The following is a 22,866-nucleotide window of genomic DNA, read 5'->3' on the forward strand; positions in this document are numbered from 1 at the left end:
CCAGAGAACAGCTGTGTAAGGCGGCCACGTGGTAGTACGTACACACATTCACTAACTTTTACAAGTTTATTGTGTTTGCATCCAAGAATGCAAGTTTTAGAAGAAAGGTGGTTCGTGCCGTTTCTTCTGAGTGTTCCCTCCCGTAGGGCAGCTTTGGGATGTCACCGGGCGCCCAACCTTAACGCTCTAGTTTCTCCTACTGTTTGACATGTAGTCTTGTTGGTAAGAGAATGTTGTTTGTTAATTTTATTCTCTCTTCCAGTTTCTCTATCTCTGCGGGCTTGGTTAAACTGAGGCTGGACAGGAGGTGGGGTATTGAGGGGGAGGAGCTAGAGCTTGGTTAAACAGAAGTTTAAAGTGCCAGTTTGCCCTGTCCCTACTCTATACCCCAATGTCCCCGGTGTCCCCTAATGGACTAAGAGAAACAGATTTTACGTAAGTATAAAAATCCCATTTTCCCAGCCCAGACTTGTGGGGAGTAGGAGCTTCCTTTTACCTCAACAGTGCAGGGATGGGAGAGAACACTCGCCCCTCCCCCAAAGTGTAGCGTACTAAGGTCGAGACCAACTAATCCTGAGAAAAGGTTGAGACTGGTTAAAAGGAAAGGCTACGGGGATGCCATATTCTTTATCCCCTTCATCACCCCTAATAAAGTGGTTTTCCTGGCATGTGTACACTACAGAGGGTGAGGGGGCAACTAGAGCTCGAGCTGACTTGTTGCTACCCCTTTCACAGTTCACCTTGAATGAACCCTTGACAGAATTCGCATAGGTTTCTGATGGGAATATCCCATTGAGGGTGACCTCCCTGATGTGGCCGGTTCTCTTTGCTGTATTATTGAACTACTGGCTTGATAGTCTTTATTTTATTAAGTACTGAAAATTTTGATGTGATGTAATGTGTTTACCCTACTATGTACCCTCTCCCTCTCTCCCCCCCCCGGTTCCCTTCTCTTTTTTCTGGTCTTCCCCCTCCCCTTAATTTTTTCTTTCTGTACCCCTTAAACTTGAAAGAAAAACAAAAAAATACTATTGAAGTTAAAAAAAAAGAACAGGCTACTGGATTACCACAACCCCCCTGGATTGCACAAATAAACAATCACTACAATTAAGCATCTTGCTTGGTCCTGAAGAGCCCCAACCTACAGCTAACACTGACCTGTCATTATCTGCACCAGCGGTTCCCAATGTGTGGTGTGCGCCGAGGCTCCCAGGGGTGCTGTGGCCAGGAAACATGATGGGGTCCCTGGCACCACTGGATTGGTGAAAAGATAGAAGAAAGAATGCCAAGTATGGTAAGTAAAGAAACCGAGGTGAAACGGCAATGGAGGGGCAAAAGTTTTATTCTATTTGATCTTACTCCTCAATATTAGCTGTGAATTATTCTTTGACAGAAATATAATTCTTTTCCCTTGGATTTATGTGTATTATTTTTGCAAACAACTTACAAAGTATTTCTGTCCTGACCTAAATACTTATTACGTTATTTTGACCCAACTACTTATAAAACGGAACTACTCAGTAATTATTTTGGAGGGGTGCCTTGAAAAAAAACTATGGTGACTTTAAGGGGGCCGTGAACTGAAAGTTTGGGAACCACTGATCTCTACACTGTAGTCCACATCCAAACTGAGCAGTCAGGAGGATTGAGGTAGCCTGACCAGCAAAGGGGTGCTGCAGCAGTTACATGCTCCACCCAAAAGTAAGTGGAGTCAGCAGCAACTATTCTGCAAATGGGGGCACCATATATACAGTTGGTGAGTGTAGTGTGCCCAAGTAATACCCATCTGAGTGGTTGGTTACTGACAGTAAATAAAGCCACGAACACAGAACAGTGGTTAGCATTGCTGTCTCACAACACTGGAGTCAGATCGTGTGAAGTTCATATGTCCTCCCTCTAGATCAGGCCTGTCCAACCTGTGGCCCTCCAGGTGTTGTGAAACTACAAGCCCCAGCATGCTTTGACAGTAGACAACCTGTTGATAGCTGGAAGGGCATGCATGGACTTGTAGTTTCACAAACATCTGGAGGGCCGCAGGTTGGACAGGTCTGCTTTTAGATGTACTGGAAGGTTAGATGGCTACTGCCAAAATTAACCCTAGTGTGTCCAGATAGTAGGGAATATAGAATGTAAGCTCCACTAGAGCAAGGACTGATATGAATGATGAAATATGCTCTATAATGCAGACTGTTATATAATAACTTAATTAATAAGCCACCTTGTCACAAATCATATTACAAACATGCTATTTTTAGTCATGCATCACACCACACTGATGGTCAAAACAGATTGTAATAAAATACCTGTTAGCCTGCCACTAGGTGGCACTGCGGTATCTAAGATTTGAGCAAAGGTCATTTATCTTCATAGGGAAGAAACCTGACATATGATTCTATTATAGAGCACTTTAAAAATGAATCCTAGCTTAATAAGGGTGGAGACTCCTGACTAGTCACTTATTGGCTGAGCACACATAGTTGCCCTTGCAAAACACCTAAAGGAAGCACAATGGCTTAAAATATATTAAGTAAAGGAAAATATTAAGTATAAAAGCTGTAATCAAAGAATATTTGGCACCAGATTCCTTTTCAGACCTGAGAACTAAAGTATGAAACATTTTCTTTATGAATGGTAACTAAACACATTTACGTCATTGTGCTAAGTGATTAGATGTATACATCACGTATGTATCAATATAAAACTTCCAATAGTGCAATATTCTGGAAACCTTGCTCCAGGTACAGTCCATACTTGCGACAGGTACAAGGTGTCCTTCCTTCATAATAGGGTGACCAGGTACAAATGGCTGCGCCACACAGCTGGTACTAGGTATGTGCACCCCATATGGGAAGCAGCCAGCTGGGAGGCGCCACAGACGTCTTCTGGCTAGTTTATAGACCCATCATCGTCATCCTCATCCTCATTTAGTGTTGGGGTTATATATTGGATTTTGTGGGAGGTTCTTGACCTGCTTAAGGTTTTCTCTGTCGTTTTGTTCAATGTACCTCCCTGGGGCCAAGCAGAAGACAAACATCAGAACAGGTACCATAAACGCCCTTTATAACTATTAATGACCAGACCACACATCAACACAGATTCTGTGAGTGCAGCTCAGACTACGGCTGTATCGTTAAATGGAAGTTGTCCCTGTAAAAGTACAATTTATACTGCAATAGATACTGCTAATCATGGGGTATAGAGGCTTTATCTTGAATTCTTGCACTTTAAATATTCTGCAAGACCCCTCCCCTGTACCCCCTCGCTGCAGCCAAATTCAGGCTTTATTTTTCTGCATTTTTATGATTCTTTTCTGCTTTTCAAAACTACAAGATCGCCTGAGCAGCTACTGAGTATAAGTCATTGCTTCCACTCACTCCCACCATGAAGTCCTACTGCAGGTTGTAACTGTAACCACCACACTGCATGCACCTTCTGGTACTACCCCCTCCTCAAGAGGGAATCTGAAGAGGTTATGGTTAGACAGAGGACTGCACTTGGTGCAGAAGCTCTAGGTTAGGTGAAAGTTGCTATTGCACAAGCACACTGGCTGGGGAGTTCTGGCCAAGGGATATGACCATGTCTGTGCTGGGCCCTGAGGACAGGTGCTATTTCCAGACCGTTTAGTACAGGCCTGTCCAACCTGCGGCCCTCCAGATGTTTGTGAAACTACAAGTCCCAGCATGCCCTTCCAGCTATCAACAGGTTGTCTACTGGCAAAGCATGCTGGGGCTTGTAGTTTCACAACACCTGAAGGGCCGTAGGTTGGACAGGCCTGGTTTAGTACTTCAGCCTTTGCAGGCTTCTTTAACACAGGAAAGCCTGCCACTAGGCATAGAGGCTAGCGGTAATGCATGTGGAACAGTGACCAGGTTTGTGCTTGGTCCTGAGCCTAGCACCTCCTCCTTGGCGGGCTTCCCTCGGCCAGAACACAGACCCCTCCCACCCCTCTCTATTCCCTCCACTACAGGAGAAAGATTGCTCAAAGGGTGGCACCTTTCTTGGGTTTGTTTATTTTGCACACTTACACTGAGTTCAGTTCCTGTTTGTGTGCTACGACTGCCCCATTGTCTGCCGTGCTGCTACAATAACCAGATTGGAGCCTGCACTTAGGTAGCAGCTTCGGTTCTCTGGTCCTGGAGGTGGGTCGGTGGGGGCTATCTTTGATAGGCTCTTTCAAATGCGAATCAGCAGGTTGAGGGCTAAAACTTGTGACGCTGAACATTCAGGGCAGGTGTCATTATAGGCAACACAGCACCTCCGCCTCGGTGGGATTCCTATACCCAGGAAAGCCCACCAGAATAAACAGGTTTCCGAGGCCTCCAGAGTCCTCCCCAGCTCCAGAGAAGTATTAGATTGGAGGGGCGTTCTGGGTGGAATAGTGTCCCCAATCTGGTCTGGTGGCTCAATCTCCGATGTTTTATTGTGTACAGGAGCTCCATTCTCCCCTGTTGCCTCTTCTTTATATTTCAGGTCTGATCAAGTGAGTAGTGCCAGAGTAAGGCTGGTTGGTGTTCCACCATTGTGTTGTGCCAGTGGGTGAGTTCTGGCACACAGATGCTCCTGCACAAAGTGTCAGCTTGATGGCCATTTGCCATGTACAGCTGCTGGTGGTAGGGCCAGCCTTGGTGACCCCATCTATGGTTGTGCTCAAAGTTCTTTTTGTGAGGTTAGCACATGTCCTTTCTCTACTACCTTACCTACTACTACCCTCTGGACTACCTGCCCTGGGGATAGGTGTTGTTCCCCTTAGGAGGGGGACTAGAGGATTTGAGGAAGGAAGACTCCTCCGCAGGGTAAATTTATCAAGTTGCTGGTTTGAAAAAGTGGAAGTGTTGCTTATAGTGTCATTCTGTAGAATGTTTTATGGTGTTACTTGATGGGAGCTAGCACTCTTTCCTGTCTTCTCCCTTTGCCCCCTCTAGTTATCATTGAAGAATGGGATCCTGTTCGAAAGGAACCTCTTCCTTACCTATCCTCACCTTCCTATATATATTTCTCTATACCCCATGGTTAGCAGTGTCCTCCAATAGAATCTGAGACAATGATTTAATGCAAGTACAAAAATCACACTTTTTTTTTCCGTAAGGTTTCAGTTTTGATCGAAAGGGGTAAAGAAAGAAAACCTATAACACATTATACAGAATGCCTCTAAGTTCTGTGACAGTTAGATTTGACACTTTCTCACTCCATCATATTAATAGATTATTTGCTTTGCTGTGTTGCCATTATTAGTAAATTAACTCCCACTGGTACCCAAATGTGCCCAGACCGTTTACCTATCCCAGCCATTACCTGTTTTTTGTCCACAACGTTCAAGGTAACAGAGGTGACTATGCAAGCAATGGTATTTGCCAGCATGAAAATCATCATTTGCTGCCAACGCCACAGCGGGATCTTTGATTCGCTGCATCGAGAGGAAGGAAGAAAAACAAAAGCTTCTGAATAAAGAGAATTAGATACTGGTATGATGGGTTGTATTCAACTGTAGTAATAATAATAATGCAAAGCTTTAAAAGTGCCCATACATTCACAGAAATTGTAATGCACATTCTTGTGAGTTAATTATAATTAAGGTCTATTTATTGCTAATTGATCAGGTCCTACCAGGCAGAACAAGATGGTCAATGTGCTTTGGCCACAATTATTCCTGCTCTGGACATGTTACATTTATAACCTTAGGTCCTACACATACCTAGATTTACTCCCAAGAATGCTGCCAACAATAAGGTTGGAAAGGCCAATCCCGATCATTTGCACGGAGCCTGCAAGACCCATGGCGGTTCCCAGAGTAGCTTGTGGGACTACAAGTGGAATAGAAGGCCACATGCTTGCCTGAAGAGATACAAGATCCATTAACAGCTGTGACACAAAGCTCTGGACGTATGTAATACTTCCTGGTCCCTACCTAGCTTATGCTGCTATTGGTCACTGTGGATGAAATAATGCTTGATGCACCCTAAATATTCAAGTCACCATACAACACCCATTATTTTATTGTTAAGACAACATAAACTAGTGATAGAATAATGTGCAACGCCACTTCTCTGCTGATCACAACTATTCTTCCTGGAAGTAGGGTGGGTACTTTTTAGGGATGTGCACCGACCACTTTTGGTGTCTCGTGTTTTGGATTCGGATTTGCTTGAGGTTTTGGGTTCGGATTTGTTTCGCAAAACACCTGACAAAGGTTTTGGATTCGGATTTATTTTGAAAAAAACATAAAAAGTGTTAAAATCAAGTTTTTTTGGTTTATTTTCACTCCTACGCTATTATTAACCTCAATAACATTCATTAGCAATCATTTCCACTAAGTCTATTCTGAACACCTCACACCTCACAATATTGTTTTTAGTCCAAAACGTTTCACCGAGGTAGCTTTCTGGACTGCATAGTGCAGTGTTCCCGGTACACAATTTGGTACCGGGGCCACAATATATCACCCTCAACTGGTCTCAATTCCACCAAAAAAGTATCTGGACTGCGTAGTGGAGTGGTCCCCACAATATAATAAAAAAACCGTCAACTTATACTGCTGAATCAGTGAACTTTGTAATATAGCAGTACCACTGGACTTATACTGCAGAATCAGTGAACTTTGTAATAGAGCAGTACCAATGGACTTATACTGCAGGATTGTTTTGGGATATTTTTTTTATTTTTTTTTACAATTACTTTTTTGGTCATTTTTTTTATAACTTTTTTAAAAAAATTTATAATTTGGGAATAATGGGGAAATAACAATGCCCTAAGAAGGACAGAGCACAGGACACAGCACCACTGGACTGAACAGGACACAGCACAGGACACAGCACAGGACCCAGCAGCACCACTGAACTCAGAAGGACAGAGCACAGGACACAGCACCACTGGACTGAGCACAGCACAGCACAGCACAGCACGAGATATAGCAGGACAGAGGACCACCTAACACAACCTCCCTCTACCCTGATCAATGCCCGAGTGAAGATGGCGGCGACTAGCGGGGAATTTATAGGATCCGAGTATCGCAAGATCCGACAGCGGGATTATGACTCAGAGCCTCGGTTTCAGTTTTGCAATTGGCGGGAATACCCGGATCTGTCTCGGATCCGGCTCGGATCGGCAACGTTCGGGTGGGCTCGGATTTCAGATATCCGAGCCCGCTCATCTCTAGTACCTTGCCCACATTCAATGTTTAAGCTAGAAACGGATCATCATTTAGCCCCCTACTCCATCAATGTTAGCAGAAGCATAAGTTTCCCCTTCTAAAGGACAGTTATTTTGTCATTTGCCACTAACACGTGGAAGAAGTATTTAGATCCCCTAGCAGTTACTATCGCTTAAAGGGGTTCTCCACTTTAGGAGCTGGCCTGCAGAGGTGGTGCCCCTCCAGGTCACCCAGCCCTGGACAGTAACATACCTCCTGATGTTTCAAATGGCCAAATAGGTATATATTTGATTTTTCTTAGGCATTTGTGCACATTCACCTTAAAAAAAAAAATGGTATGGACCATAAAACACATTTATACACAGTTACAAACACCATCATGCTCTCAAACAATCCGGGATACATTTCTACAACGTCGGGGGGGCCTGAAGTCTCCAAGTTCGCAGAATGCACTAGTTTAAAAGATTTAGGATTGTGGCTATACAAGATAGTAGTAATGAATATCCATAAAACAGCACATCCTGCCTAACCAGCAATTGCCCAGAATATTATACAGCCAAAATGACCAGCATATTATACTCAAAATATACCTGCAATTCCCAACTACATTCCAGCAGCCTTCCCAGGGCATTGGTCAGGATTCATCACAGTCTGTCCCTGGCCCTTAGAGCTCTCCCAATGGGACAGGGACTGATGTGAATGAATTCTCTGTACAGCGCTGCTGAGTCAGTGGCGCTATAACAATAAATGGTGATGATGATAATAGGGTCACCAGCGTCTCCCATGTTAACTACTTTAGAGGAAGACACTCATTAAGCAGTACCAATTATGAAGGTATGTTAGAGGAAACCTTATACTTTACCGCAGCAAAGGAGTAAGTGACCCCGAGCCACAAGGTGGACACCAGCGGTGGGACAAAGGTGAACGCCAGCAGGGCAAACACGGGCAGCGTTAATACCGCACAGAGGACAGCCAGTACCCCTCTCATGCCTACATAGTCCTAAAAAAATAAAAAGAAAACACGGCTGTATGTTGACAAAAAAAACATATAGTTTGGGAGTTAATAAATACATAGTAATTAAATAAATGAAATACCACTAACAGAGTAAATGAGTTAATGAATTAAACAACACTTACAATTAATATCCCGACAGCGGCAGACAGCACTAGAGAACTGTAGTAGACAGCCCCAGCAACGTAGGATGCCGTCTGCTGGTCGTAACCTGGGTATTTGTCCTGAATAAATTTGCTGGTAAAAGAAAAAAAGGATAAATCAGCTGAACAGTTTACAACACACAAAGGGGAAGGTGAATCTGATGGGGGGGGGGGGGGGGGGGGGGGGGGGGTGTTAAGAAAATGTCATGTGAGCATTTCATAACCAGAACTTTAAGTGCACAACCCAGTGGCGCACGCAGGGGGGGTTTCTGGGTCTCCGGAAACCCCTCCCCTCCGCTAAAGAAGTGCCCCAGTACTATCCAGCAGCCGCGGCGATGCTGTATTGTATACAGCACCGTCGCGGACGCTTCTTTGACAGTGCCGCGGCTGCTGGATAGTACAGTGCATACGAAACTGAGCTGCGCATTCACGGGCTCATGCGCAGCAGCTTTCGCTTTTTTCCCTTTTTTTTTTTTTTTTTTGGGGTGGGTGCGTGCGTGCGCCACCGCAACCTGTATAATAACGGCAGTGTGGCATGCGGGGACTTACAACTTTTGTATATGACAGATGTGGTGTTCCACGTCCTTAGGCCGCCTGGGTCATTTTTTAGACTTGGGATTTTACCCGCTAACTGCAGGTGTGACCGACATGATGAGAGGAGTAGAGATAGTAGATGAAGACTATGTCCTCTCCCACTCAGTCATCACATTACAGTGATTATATGAAGGATCGTTGGAGAATCGTGTAACCCTGTGTTCTTTCTACAATCGGCTACTACAAGTCGGCACTGGGGGAGGTGAGGACAGACAATGCTGGCGGCCAGGAGGTAAGAACCTCGTCTCTGCCACCTCACTGGGATGTTACCGCGTGAGGTCCTTGTCTTATAGGAAGAATGACCCCGGTATTGGGTAAGTGCAGAATAGAAAGCGTGAACACTGGTGGGCCCATCCATTACTTTCCATGCTTGTCTTCAAGGAATGGTTATAATCCAAAGAAATGGATTACTCACCTAGCATCTGCCACGAATGGAAAGATCCCATTATAGAAGAACATGATGGTCAGAACCAAGAGCCAGTAACGCAAAGGTAAGTGGCGAATGTCTTGTACTCGCTGAAGATCAGAGATTGCAAAACAAATCCTGATTAGTCACAACCAATAATATTACATTATTCTATTACATTATTACAGGCACAACAAACTATTATGATAGAAATATTAAATCACTGACTGCTCTGCAAATTACATGTATTGGAATGCATAGAACATTTACAATACAATGCACATTGATTTGGGAGCCGCCGAGGACTCTGGGTAAAGCCGTACAAATAGTTATTTGAGGGAGGCCGTTACGCACCACTTTTTTGGACTCTTCCTGGATTGTTCCTTCGAGACCCAGCTGTCTCATACCCACTTTATCCAACACACTGACCATGACGGCAGAGGAAAAACCCAGGACACACAATAAAGTCCCTACATAGGAGGACAGTGTACAAGCATAGCTATGTATCAAAGCAACATGTAGACAATTTTACAGGCGAGCGTTGATACATAGGACAAATACATTTATTTTTCTGCAAACAAACTCTCACCTCCCCAAAGAGTCCACTGCAAGCCATAGTGAGCTTCAAACCGCTGAGTAAGAAAGAAGTTCAGGACGCTGCCCAACCGAGAGAATGAGAGGGTGAGTCCAAAGGCCAAAGCTAATTCTTTTTCTTTGAACCAGAAGGCCGTGATACGTTTCTGTACAACTGACACGATACAGGGATTGGGAGAAAGGGGGAAATGTGCACAAAAGTAAAATGCGAATTCAACACAAGTCTTTTATGATCATAAGAGAAGTCCAGAACATACAGAAGACATAAATCTCTACAGCGCAGGCAGAAGGACACCTTACTTATCAGGGATCCATTCCCAGAGCCAAACAACAAGCGTCCCGTTAACATTAGAGGCAGCAGGTAGGGGGTTCCTTTAAAGTGTGAACCCAGAGCAAAGATGGAGGAGCCCACGACAATTAGGAAGGAAAACAGGAACAGGCCGACTGAAAGAAAGTAAAGTTATTTCAGGTATCTGCATCTTTACACTGATCATTTCCACCAATCAGCAATCCCAGATGTTGTTTATCATCAGCTATTTATATAGCGCCACTAATTCCGCAGCGCTGTACAGAGAACTCACATCAGTCCCTGCCCCATTGGAGCCTACAGTCTAATTTCCATAACACACACACACACGTCAATTTTAAAGCAGCCAATTAACCTACCAGTATGTTTTTTGGTGTGTGGGAGGAAACCGGAGCACCCAAAGGAAACCCACGCAAACACGGGGAGAACATACAAATGCCACACAGATAAGGTCATGGTCAGGAATTGAACTAATGACCCCAGTGCTGTGAGGCAGAAGTGTTAACCACTAAGCCACCATACTAGGAGCAAACCCAGCCCGGTGCAAAATAAAAAACATTGTGCTGCAAGGGGGTAATGTAAAATGCACAATAATCCAAAGAATGTGTGGGTGTGGGTGTGGGTGTGGGTGTGTGTGTGTGTTTCTAAGCAATGACTTACATTGGTTTCCTAGCTTGTCAATGAGAAATCCAGCCACGATGACCACCACAGCATTACTGAGAAGAGAGAAAGACATGGTCACATAATGACACTGGCCAGCAGGGACATACATGAACACAGGCAGATACTGGTGCTCCTTACCTCTGGAACTCTCTCATTCCAATAACCATATATAGACAACTTCTCTAATCTTATACCATGTTTTATGAGCAAACAACAATACAGCCGTGAAAATTATTATATTATTTATACAGCGCCAACATACTAGAAAATATTTAATCATTTGCATCATGAAATAAGGAAAAATATTACTATTTCTAAATGAACTTGGAAGTAAATTACTACAGTCCTGGCAGTGTATTATAGCATGCTCTTTATACTCACGTCCAGGCGTAGACAGCGTATAACAGGTTATACTGCTCTGGGGACATTCCAAGCCCCTCCACACAGTCGGAGCTGTGGTTACTGCTGTGCGTGCTGTTGGGGTGACTGCCATTAGTACAGGTCAGGTTCTGGAGACAGGTAAACAAGTCAGAGAAAAATATATCATTGTATGTATCTAACAACTCAACATAAAGTTTTATAAACAACCAAAATACTATTGTAACCTTCCAACCTCCCGGGTGCCTGTTATAGTGCAAAGAAGAAAGGACTGCCCCTCTGCCCCCAAAACACACACACTAAGGGGTATATTTACTAAACTGCGGGTTTGAAAGAGTGGAGATGTTGCCTATAGCAACCAATCAGATTCTAGCTGTCATTTTGTAGAATGCACTAAATAAATGATAACTAGAATCTGTTTGGTTCCTATAGGCAACATCACCACTTGTTCAAACCAGTTTAGTAAATATACCCCTAAATCAGCGGTTCCCAAAGTGTGCGCTGCGGCTCCCTGGGGTGCCGCGGCGCTGTCACAGGGGTGCCGCGATCGCCCTGTGAATAGAGAAAAAAAAAAAAAAAAAAAAAAAGTAGAACTTACCGCTCATCCAGCGCCGGATCCTCCTCACTGTTCTCACTGACTGCCGGGCGTGACTTCATCACGTCCGACAGTGTCAGTGAGCAGCAGAGAGGAAAGAAGACAGCAGAACATGAGGAATAAGGTAAGTAAAGGAACAGAGAGTGAAGGGGTGGGGGGGCAGACAGAGAGAGACGCTGAAGGAGGGGAGGAGGACAAACAGAGAGAGAGAGAGACGCTGAAGGAGGGGAGGGGAACAGACAGAGAGAGAGACACTGAAGGAGGGGAGGGGGACAGACAGAGAGAGAGACGCTGATGGAGGGGAGGGGGACAGACAGAGAGAGAGACTCTGAAGGAGGGGGACAGACAGAGAGAGAGAGACGCTGAAGGAGGGGAGGGGGACAGACAGAGAGAGACGCTGAAGGAGGGGAGGGGGACAGACAGAGAGAGACGCTGAAGGAGGGGAGGGGGACACAGAGAGAGACGCTAAAGGAGGGGAGGGGGACACACAGACAGAGAGGGACGCTGAAGGAGGGGAGAGGGGCACAGAGAGAGAGAGACGCTGAAGGAGGGGAGAGGGGCAGAGAGAGAGAGAGACGCTGAAGGAGGGGAGAGGGGTACAGAGAGAGAGAGAGAGACGCTGAAGGAGGGGGGCACAGAGAGAGAGACACTTACAGAGGGGAGGGGGACACACAGAGAGATGCCGCTGAAGGAGGGGAGGGGGCCACAGAGAGAGAGAGACGCTGAAGGAGGGGTGAGGGACAGAGAGAGAGGGAGAGAGAGAGAGAGAGAGAGACGCTGAATGAGGGGAGGGGGGCACAGAATGAGAGGAAGAGAGACGCTGAATGAGGGGAGGGGGGCACAGAGAGAGAGAGAGAGAGAGACGCTGAATGAGGGGAGGGGGGCACAGAGAGAGAGAGAGACGCTGAAGGAGGGGTGAGGGACAGAGAGAGAGGGAGAGAGTGAGAGAGAGAGAAAGAGAGAGAGAGAGAGAGAAAGAGAGAGGCTGAATGAGGGGAGGGGGGCACAGAGAGAAAGAGAGAGAGACGCTGAAGGAGGGGAGGGGGGCACAGAGAGAGAGAGAGAGAGAGAGAGAGAGAGAGACACTGGAGGGGAGGGGAGAGAGAGAGAGAGAGACGCTGAATGAGGGGAGGGGGGCACAGAGAGAGAGAGAGACGCTGAAGGAGGGGAGGGGGCACAGAGAGAGAGAGAGAGACAGACACTGAATGAGGGGAGGGGGACACAGAGAGAGAGAGAGAGAGAGAGAGAGACGCTGAATGAGGGGAGGGGGCACAGAGAGAGAGAGAGAGAGAGACACGCTGAATGAGGTGAGGGGGGCACAGAGAGAGAGAGAGAGAGACACTGAATGAGGGGAGGGGGGCACAGAGAGAGAGAGACGCTGAAGATGGGGGGCACAGAAAGAGAGAGAGAGACGCTGAAGGTGGGGGGCACAGAGAGAGAGAGAGAGAGACGCTGAAGGTGGGGGGCACAGAGAGAGAGAGAGAGAGAGAGAGAGAGAGAGAGAGAAAGAGAGAGAGAGAGAGACGCTGAAGGGGGGGAGAGAGAGAAAGACAGAGACGCTGAAGGGGGGGAGAGAGAGAGAGACGCTGACGGGGGGAGAAAGAGAGAGAGAGACGCTGAAGGGGGGAGAGAGAGAGAGAGAGAGAGACGCTGAAGGGGGAGAGAGAGAGAGACGCTGAAGGGGGGGAGAGAGAGAGGCTGAAGGGGGGGAGAGAAAGAGAGAGAGACACTGAAGGGGGGGGGAGAGAGAGAGAGGCTGAAGGGGGGGGGAGAGAGAGAGAGAGGCTGAAGGGGGAGAGAGAGAGAGAGAGAGGCTGAAGGGGGAGAGAGAGAGAGAGAGAGGCTGAAGGGGGAGAGAGAGAGAGAGAGAGAGAGACGCTGAAGGAGGGGAGGGGGGAGAGAGAGAGACGCTGAAGGAGGGGAGGGGGGAGAGAGAGAGAGAGAGACGCTGAAGGAGGGGAGGGGGGCACAGAGAGAGAGAGACGCTGAAGGGGGGGAGAGAGAGAGAGAGAGAGACAGAGACAGATACGCTGAAGGGGGGAGAGAGAGAGAGAGACGCTGAAGGGGGGGAGGGGGGCACAGAGAGAGAGACGCTGAAGGGGGGGGAGAGAGAGAGAGAGATACGCTGAAGGGGGGGAGAGAGAGAGAGAGAGACGCTGAAGGGGGGGAGAGAGAGAAAGACGCTGAAGGGGGGGAGAGAGAGAGAGAGGCTGAAGGGGGGGAGAGAGGCTGAAGGGGGGGGGGAGAGAAAGAGAGAGAGACACTGAAGGGGGGGGAGAGAGAGAGAGAGAGGCTGAAGGGGGGGAGAGAGAGAGAGAGGCTGAAGGGGGGAGAGAGAGAGAGAGAGAGAGAGAGACAGACAGACGCTGAAGGAGGGGAGGGGGGAGAGAGAGAGAGACGCTGAAGGAGGGGAGGGGGGAGAGAGAGAGAGAGAGACGCTGAAAGAGGGGAGGGGGGAGAGAGAGAGAGACGCTGAAGGAGGGGAGGGGGGAGAGAGAGAGAGACGCTGAAGGAGGGGAGGGGGGCACAGAGAGAGAGAGACGCTGAAGGAGGGGAGGGGGGCACAGAGAGAGAGAGACGCTGAAGGAGGGGAGGGGAGCACAGAGTGAGAGAGAGAGAGAGACGCTGGAGGGCACAGAGAGAGAGAGAGAGAGAGAGAGAGAGAGACTCTGAACGAGGGGAGGGGGGCGCAGAGAGAGAGAGAGAGAGACGCTGAAGGAGGGGGGCACAGAGAAAAAGACACTGAAGGAGGGGAGGGGGGCACAGAGAGAGACACTGAAGAAGGGGAGGGGGACACAGTGTGTGAGCCGGCGAAGAGGGGGACACAGTGTGTGAGCCGGCGAAGAGGGGGACAGTGTGTGAGCCGGTGAAGAGGGGGACACAGTGTGTGAGATGGTGAAGGGAATACAGAGTGATATGATGAAGGGGCACAATGTGATGGTGAAGGGGTCTAAATACATCTCACGTCATTCTGACCCAACTACTTAAAAAACGGGACTACCCGGTAATTATTTTGGCTTAGAGGTGCCTTGGAAAAATTATGGTGACCCCGAGGGTGCCTTGAACTGAGAAAGTTTGGGAACCACTGCCCTAAATATTAAAATACACATTTTTGGTGGAGATTCAGATTAACAGAGTCAATGGGAATAGAAAATCCTACCAATTGTACTGTATTTGGCCACCAGACTCAATGTTGGGACCAATTTTATGGACTAGCTGAATATTACAGCCCCTGCAAGCCTGATTTTATTTCCACCTCCTTAAGAAGACGTTGGACTCATCCCGCCCACTAGATATCTCCTAGTCCGTGGGGGGGGGGGGGGGGGGAGCAAGAAAAAGGCCGGGGAGGTCTAAAGACTTTAGAACTCTCCAAATACCACCAATCTCACTCAAAGTATCAATGATTAATATTGATGAGGAAAGAATCTTAAAAGCTCAGTGAAGGATCACAGCAAAGTGATTTACGTTTATTAATGTTCTGAATTACTCTTTAGACCTATGTGAGAACATTGTGTGAAGTAATCTGGGTAACACACTGGACACCAACCCCTTGGAACTGGTTCTGTAGAACACTGGGAATATCGAAGCAGAAATAGGAGCCAAAAGTGAGCAGACAGTTGAAGAACAGGACCACAAACCGATAATACCCTGCAAGGGAAATAGGTAAATTTAATGACATACAGTTTATACATGTTTCATACAGTAGTGCCAACTGGGAACAGTGGGTGTGTACGGTGTAATTTACAGGCTCAGTAAAGCTAATTAAACTGAACTTGTCACCTAGACACAATGGAGGCAGCCATTTTGAGAGTACAGGCTATTCATTCACTAGGAACCAGTGTCCATAGATAGGCACAGGGTCCAAACAAATAATTATTATTATTCTTTATTGATAAAGCTCTGAGACATTACGCAGCACCGTACATTGATGGGATCGGAATACTAATAAAGAACATACATTGACATAAAACAGATGGTAAATATGCGCAAATGAGCTTACAATCTAAGAGGTGTGGGGAACAAGAGATACATAAGGTAGCAGAATAACAATCGCAGCTGCTGGTGTGGGAAGTGCGTGTGGATATTGTACAGCAGAAGCAGCATTATCAGCCGCCGATAATATAGCAGACAGTGGCGACGGGCATCTCTGCAGCTACTTGTGCTATGGCTGGAATGAGGAGAGACAGTGCGAGTTGGGGACACAAACCATGGACCAGTCATTAAACAGTCAGCTGCTGGCCCCCATAACCATCCTTCACCATATATACAACCTGAACCTCCGTCCTCTTCTGGAGAAATCTTTTACTTTTGGGCACGTCCGACAGAAAGAACCAATAGGCCGAGTACTCGTGGATATTAATTCAGACCAGATTGCTGCCTCCACTGTCTGAAGGCGACTTGTACATTTTGAATAAAACTTTGATACATCTAGTCTCCTACTGTGTCCAGGGCCTGATTATCCAATAGGCTGACTAGGCAAGGGGGGGAAGGGGTGCAAATTCTTTCGGGTGCAAAATTGTAACAGGAAGAGGTATGAACTGAAATTAATGTTAAAATATAAGAATAGTTCTCCAAAGTAAAAAGAAATCATGAAAGAGACATTTAGTATAATTTTAATCTTGGCGTATTCCCATAGTAGAGGCTGAAGACAATGAGCGGGCTCTTGTGGATAAGCGAGTAGGAGGGATATGGATGGCAACAGGTACAAGCGTGATTGCCCCTCCACCTTCATATCTGCCCCCTCAGTAGTGCTCATTCACGCCTCCGATCTGCTATACAGTTCTGATTTTATTTAAAACAAAATGAAAGACAAAAATTGCCTTGACCCTTTTAAAAAGCCAAGTGGAGCAGTTTCAAAAAACACGGGAACATAAACATTGATGGAGGGGGTGAAGGAAACCGAATTTTACAGTAAGTATGGGTTCATGACCTACCGCATATTAACCATACTTGCCAACATTGCCAACTTGTTTCCCGGGAGGCAGGAGGGTGTGTGGCAGGGTTGCCAACTCTGAAATGAAAAACAAGCAACCGATAAGTGAAAACAGGCCCAAGCAATCCTAAAAAGAGCCCAAAAAAGCAAAAAATTAATTATTTTTTTTAATTATGATACAACTATCAAGATAATATTAATAGTAATGGGATCTGCAGCAGCTTCTGCAGTTACAGTAAGTAAAGATGAAGACTCAGGAGTTATAGCTGCACTTTAGGGGGTTTTATTTCTCTGTACACTACAATATATCCCTAGCTTTACACTATAATTATACACATCATGTTCTGTCTGGTCGCATATATACTCTCCATATCTACTGGATACAACACAGACAGGTTCCCCAGGAGGAGCCAACGCTGAAGTTTACCTACCAACACTTGAGGTCACGCCCACGTAAGAGACCAGCAGCGTCCTTGTACTGACTAAAGCGTTATTATACACAAGGCAATAAAGTTTTTTTGAAAAAAAATAAAATAAAAAAAGTTGTGAAGCCCAAAATCCTGCAACCTGCGACCACCAGAAAAACCCTGCAACTCTGGAAAAAAAAAACAAGCCCAATTCCGCTTGTTAAAGCGGAATTGGCAACTATGGTGTGTGGTTCGAAGACTTGTGTCATTAGCCCCACCTCCAAACGGTCATCAGTATTTTGAACCAATAAAAACAGGGGGCAGGGCCACAATGATGCATGTACAACACCACTAAGCCCCGCCCCCTCCGTTTAATTTAACAAAGCTGGTCGGGATCCGGGAGAATTCCCTGCTCTCCTGGCAGAACTCTCAGAAATTCGAGAGTCTCCCGTACATTCCGGGAGAGTAGGCAACTATGGTATTAGCCTCAATTGGAAGGTGAGCAGTGGCGCACGCAGGATTGTTAGGTTAGGTTTCTCCCCCCCCCACCGGAAAAAAACCCCAAAAAACCCAGCGAGAGAGCTGCTCATGCGTCCGCGGCGGACGCTTCTTTGGTAGCACCGCAGCTGCTGTATAGTACATTGCCGTGTGTTAGAGCACTTTGCTAGCGGAGGGGAGGGGCTTCTGGAGACCCAGAACCCCCCCTGCGTGCGCCACAGCGTATTAGCCTAGGGCGGCCTGAACCCTTAATAAGACCCTGCCTGTGTCCATTAGACCATATTAATCAAACAATAAAAACATATATAGGAAAGTTTGTCAAGCGGTATCACAAGAAGGGCAGCTTCAGTCTCCTTTCTTCAGTTGTCTTCATTTTTGGGGTAAGATAAAAAAAAAAAAAAGCTGGGCATGCAGAACGGATTAATTCCAAAATACCTTAATATCATTACACATCTAACACCATGGTATTGATGGACATTTTAATTGGGGTAAAAAGAAAAATACAAAAATGCATTACAGCTTACACCAAAGTATTACACTATATTTAATTATTTATTATTATTATTATATATTTATTACATTACAGGGACTGTGCTCTCATTTCTAAGCTCTGACACTGCAAGGAAAAGTCCAAGGAAACTTTGTAACTCTTTTCATAATTGAGTTTACAGTATTAGATCTCTATGATAGAGAAGATCAGAAAATAAACCTGTAACCGCTAATTGTCTTCTGACTTAAAGCTGACAGATGTATTTCCACAGACTGTATAGAAACAAAATACATTATTCCTTGGTAGAGTTATAATGCAGACTGGACATAATGTTCAGTATTTTTGAGAAAAGACATCAGCTGTCACTGTAACTACTTCAAAACACAAATCCCTACATGTAATCCAGCTCTTCTTTCAATTAAAATAAATGTGGGTAATTTTAGGGGTTGGTCATTGGGATACAGACATCAGTCTGTTTTATAGGTGCTACAGTTTAGATGAAGGATGAGAGTAATGTACAAAATAATAAGGAAACACAACTTTAAAAATGCAGAATTGACAAAACAGTCTCATTTTACCTCTGACCTGGTGGAGTTATGACCAGATACTTAGGCGGTAATACAGGCAGGAAGAACATCACTTCTACTGAGCTTTCCTCTCCTTTACAACTTACTCATGTTACCACTATTTCATAACAGGCATGATTAACCTGATCCTACACAGCTCCAAACTAGAGTTGTAATAAAATAATGCATTGCTCTTGCACATACACAAGCACACTGCACATCAGCCTTTACTAGAGCAATAATTATAAAACAGCATCAATCCCATTGATTATTGCTTTTACAAGTATAGTCCTGGCACAGGGAAAATTGGGGTCCAATGAAGGCATTAGTCCAAAAAAAAAAAACCCCAAACAACTCCAATACTAAAATTGCAATATTATTCTTTTGTGCTACAAAAACATCTGATAACCACCATTTGGATATGAACTATACTGCGTCATCTAAGCAGTTAGGGATCACAAAAAACGTGAGTAACCTTTCGCCCTTTAAACTAGGAGAAAGCTCCCAGCTCACGTAATTACTTGGAATCCCAGACTGGGATATTTAAACCTGAGCAAAAAAAAAGGCTCAGTCACGTGATTAGATTAGAGCTGCACAAGTTGCCCCCCTAGACCGGATTCATTTACTGACCGCTCTCCGCTGGGACAGCCATGTCTTCTTCTGGTTCCCCTGCACAGACACAAAGACCCCATTAGAATACACAACTGTCACAGCCATGCACAGCACTCACCACCGTGCAGCCCAGCAACTTACACTCAGCTGATCTCAGGACAATAACTGGCTACACGCCCGGCTCCCAGCGCTGCGCTTCCACCACTACTCCGCCTGCAGATAATAGACAGGTGATAGCCCCGCCCACGAGGGCGTCGGGAATCTGCCTGACCAGCTCCGCCCACGTGATCGCGGGTCCCGAACCTTGGTCATCTAGTGCCCGCAAACCACAGTGCTAAACCCGAAGTGCCCAGAGGAGGGCGCCCAAGAGAACCTCTGCCGTCCACACTGAGATCATTATTGCAAACGCGTCAAATGCTTTTTTCTAAATGTGTCAAATTAATTATAACTAAGAATTGTATAGTCAGGTATTCATTACGCTGCTTCGATATATTGCAATCTAGAGTGTTTTATTGACATCTTATTTGCATAAATGCTTGTTCTCTTTTGTCTGCATTCTAAGTTCTGATTGTCCATTGGCACAAAACAGATTTTTTTTTTTTAATGAAATCCCAGGATCAGTGATTTTGAGCCCCAAGTGCATTAAAAGTGCACTCTATTCTGACCCCAGACCCATAAGGAACCTTAAGCTGAGTACACACTACAGAATTTTACACCAACTTTTTATTCCGATCGATTTTACATGCGATCGATGGTCCGATCGCTCGGTCCATGGACAGCATACACACATCATCATCATCATCATTTATTTATATAGCGCCACTGATTCCGCAGCGCTGTACAGAGAACGCATTCACATCAGTCCCTGCCCCATTGGAGCCTACAGTCTAAATTCCCTAACATACACACACACACAGACAGAGAGAGAGAGAGAGAGACAGACTAGGGTAAAAAAAAAAATATATATTTTTTTTAAAGCAGCCAATTAACCTACCAGTGTGTTTTTGGAGTGTGGAAGGAAACCGGAGGAAACCCACGCAAACACGGGGAGAACATACAAACTCCACACAGATAAGGCCATGGTCGGGATTTGAACTCATCACCCCAGCGCTGTGAGGCAGAAGTGCTAACCACTTCGCTACCGTGCTGCCTAGGACGATAAAGGGAAGAGCGGACGTCCCTTTAGCGACTTTTTACAGCCATGTGGTTGTGAGCAATGACTGTAATTTCGTACTCACTGTTGTGGATCGGTCGGAAACTTACACACTACACAACGGAAACGAGATTGGAATGAAAATATTTAACGGTACGACCAACCAAATGAGGCGACAATAGTCCACTTGGGCAGACTTTCGACCATCGTGTCACAACACACACTGACCCGACTTTTGAACGAGCGGTCGTTTGTCGGCTGATTGAGCCGATTATTGGACGAAAATGTGAGTAATGTGTACTTTGCTTTAGGAGTAAGGGTAATCAATCCCCCATCACTGCAAAGTATACGGGTCCCTATTCCCTTGAATCAGTGCTGCAACTAGACATTTTAGTGCCCTGGGCGAGACAGGGCACCGGCGCACCCCATCTAAGTTGGAGTGGCATTTGACAGGTGGGTGTGGCTAGCACTTTACTGCAAGAATTCTGTTACACATATTTGCAAATGCATGATTATATATATATATATATATATATATACACACACACACACACATATATATATATATATATATATATATATATACATACAGTGGTGGGATTGAAATAAATTAACAACCAGCTCTCTACCCTAATGACCATTTAAAGAGGCAGGTAGCGGGCGTTGAGATAACTGAGTTTATGAGATGTGACTCATTGACAGTAAGATAATTATTAATGTGTTTCAATTCCTCTTCATTGCTAACAGCTGTCCCAGCCTTTCAGCTAAATAGCAGTCCAAGGAGCAAGAAGGTGGAACATGAAAGACTTTCTGCCCTTAACTATATGCCCATGAGTAAGCATTACACTAGATGATCTTGATTTTATTTAACACCATTTGAAGCAAGGAAAAATGTGCTTTGAAAGGACTTTGGTTTTGTTTACCTCCATAGGTAATACCATTTAACAGGATCTGGTGTAAGATAATTATAATATGTATTAACTAGTAATTCAGTTGCATTTCAGGGTTATGATTAAGGAAAAAAGAGAGAGAGAGAGAGAGAGAGAACAACATTTGTAACGCACAAGTTTGCGTTCCAAATGCTGAACTTCACTGTGGAACTTAAGGAATGAAGGTACAGAGGCAGGTAACGGGCGGCTACTGCGCCCCCTTGGCCTTGCATCCTGGGCGACGCCACCGCCCGCACCTGCCTCGTTACGGCTCTGCCTTGAATCTACCCATTATCCTTACCCAGGGCCCAAAGTCTTGTGCCCAAACATGAAGGTGGGATGTCAGAGGTTCCACCCACTTCTTACTAATGTTATAGTGCCAATAGTCTGCTAAATTGTTTTGTCCCTGAAATGCCTCTGTTGTCTTATATTGATGTGCAATCCCTCTTAATCTGCATATTACATTCAGTTCTCACCATCTATTCTTCTGTTGGCTTTATAATTTAATAATTATTGATGTTGAGTATTTAAAATTCACTTACCGTATATTTGGAAGATGCTATCAAAAACACAAAGGACCTCATTTAGAGTCGGACGCAAAGTCCGTTTTAAGCGCATCCAACAAAAAAACACTATCATGCATATGCAGAAAGCACCAAATCCGCCTGCATCTTGGACACTTGCGCCTAAAACAGACTTTATGTCTGACTCTAAATGAGGTCCAAAGCCTCCAATCTGACCATTGACGCCATTTTTTAATACTAGATAAAAGAGTAAAATTGCGCTTACAAGAAATTTGCAGTATATTGCATATAGTACATAACTTTGTCTCCCAGCAAACTGCAGTAGTACCAGTAATCCACAGAAATAATAGTGAAGCTGCTGCTGCTGCTCTTATCCAATATTAAAATTTGTTGTGATCGATTGGAAGCTTTATTTGTTTTTCCTGACTACAGTAATGGCCAAAAGTTTTGAGAATGACACAAATACTGGTTTTCACAAAGTTTGCTGCTTCAGTGTTTTTATACCTGTTTGTCAGATGTTGCTATGGTATACTGAAGTAAAATTACAAGCATTTCATAAGTGTCAAAGGCTTTTATTGACAATTACATTAAGTTTATGCAAAGAGTCAATATTTGCAGTGTTGACTATTAAAGTAATTCTATCGTTTTCAAATAAGCATTGCCCAAGCGATTGTATTGTGTTTCTTACGCACAAAGTGATTTATTTTAGCAGATGTAAATAGTCAACAATTCAACAATTCAATACATTATTATATTATGATACAGTACAGTACAACCAATACCAAAAGATAAATACATACCGCTGCTATCGCATGCGCTCGCTGCGCACCAACGGGACCCAGTGGACAGTATATCTGTTAGAATACTGCGGTCAGTGAATCCTGAGAGCTGGGTGCGCAGCTATGATCATATATA

At 45.2% G+C, this 22,866-nt stretch overlaps 1 protein-coding gene across 1 annotated transcript; it reads right to left on the bottom strand.

Moving 5' to 3' along the window:
- Nucleotides 1-2,209: 2,209 nt before the first annotated feature.
- On the bottom strand, nucleotides 2,210-19,566 carry LOC142098651 (lysosomal dipeptide transporter MFSD1-like). The gene is made up of 14 exons (XM_075181480.1): nucleotides 19,487-19,566; nucleotides 19,364-19,402; nucleotides 15,387-15,487; nucleotides 11,248-11,375; nucleotides 10,864-10,919; nucleotides 10,197-10,340; nucleotides 9,892-10,050; nucleotides 9,657-9,772; nucleotides 9,312-9,412; nucleotides 8,285-8,396; nucleotides 8,010-8,147; nucleotides 5,693-5,832; nucleotides 5,293-5,404; nucleotides 2,210-3,009 (listed from the first exon to the last, which is right to left on the bottom strand). Exons 2-14 carry the CDS (start codon nucleotides 19,383-19,385, stop codon nucleotides 2,887-2,889), a joined length of 1,452 nt encoding a protein of 483 aa, XP_075037581.1. The 5' UTR covers nucleotides 19,386-19,402; nucleotides 19,487-19,566; the 3' UTR covers nucleotides 2,210-2,886.
- Between the last annotated feature and the right edge of the window lie 3,300 nt (nucleotides 19,567-22,866).

The sequence above is a fragment of the Mixophyes fleayi genome, chromosome 7 (assembly GCF_038048845.1).
Source record: "Mixophyes fleayi isolate aMixFle1 chromosome 7, aMixFle1.hap1, whole genome shotgun sequence".
In the NCBI taxonomy this organism is placed as follows: Eukaryota; Metazoa; Chordata; class Amphibia; order Anura; family Limnodynastidae; genus Mixophyes; species Mixophyes fleayi.

Excerpts from the sequence above, each read along its gene's own strand:
- LOC142098651 (XM_075181480.1), bottom strand. The coding sequence starts at position 19,385 with ATGGCTGTCCCAGCGGAGAGCG. Across the intron at positions 11,376-15,386 it reads TACAGAACCAGTTCCAAGGG|AACCTGACCTGTACTAATGG; the intron begins GTTGGTGTCCAG and ends ACCTGTCTCCAG. Across the intron at positions 8,148-8,284 it reads CCGCTGTCGGGATATTAATT|GACTATGTAGGCATGAGAGG; the intron begins GTAAGTGTTGTT and ends TTATTTTTTTAG.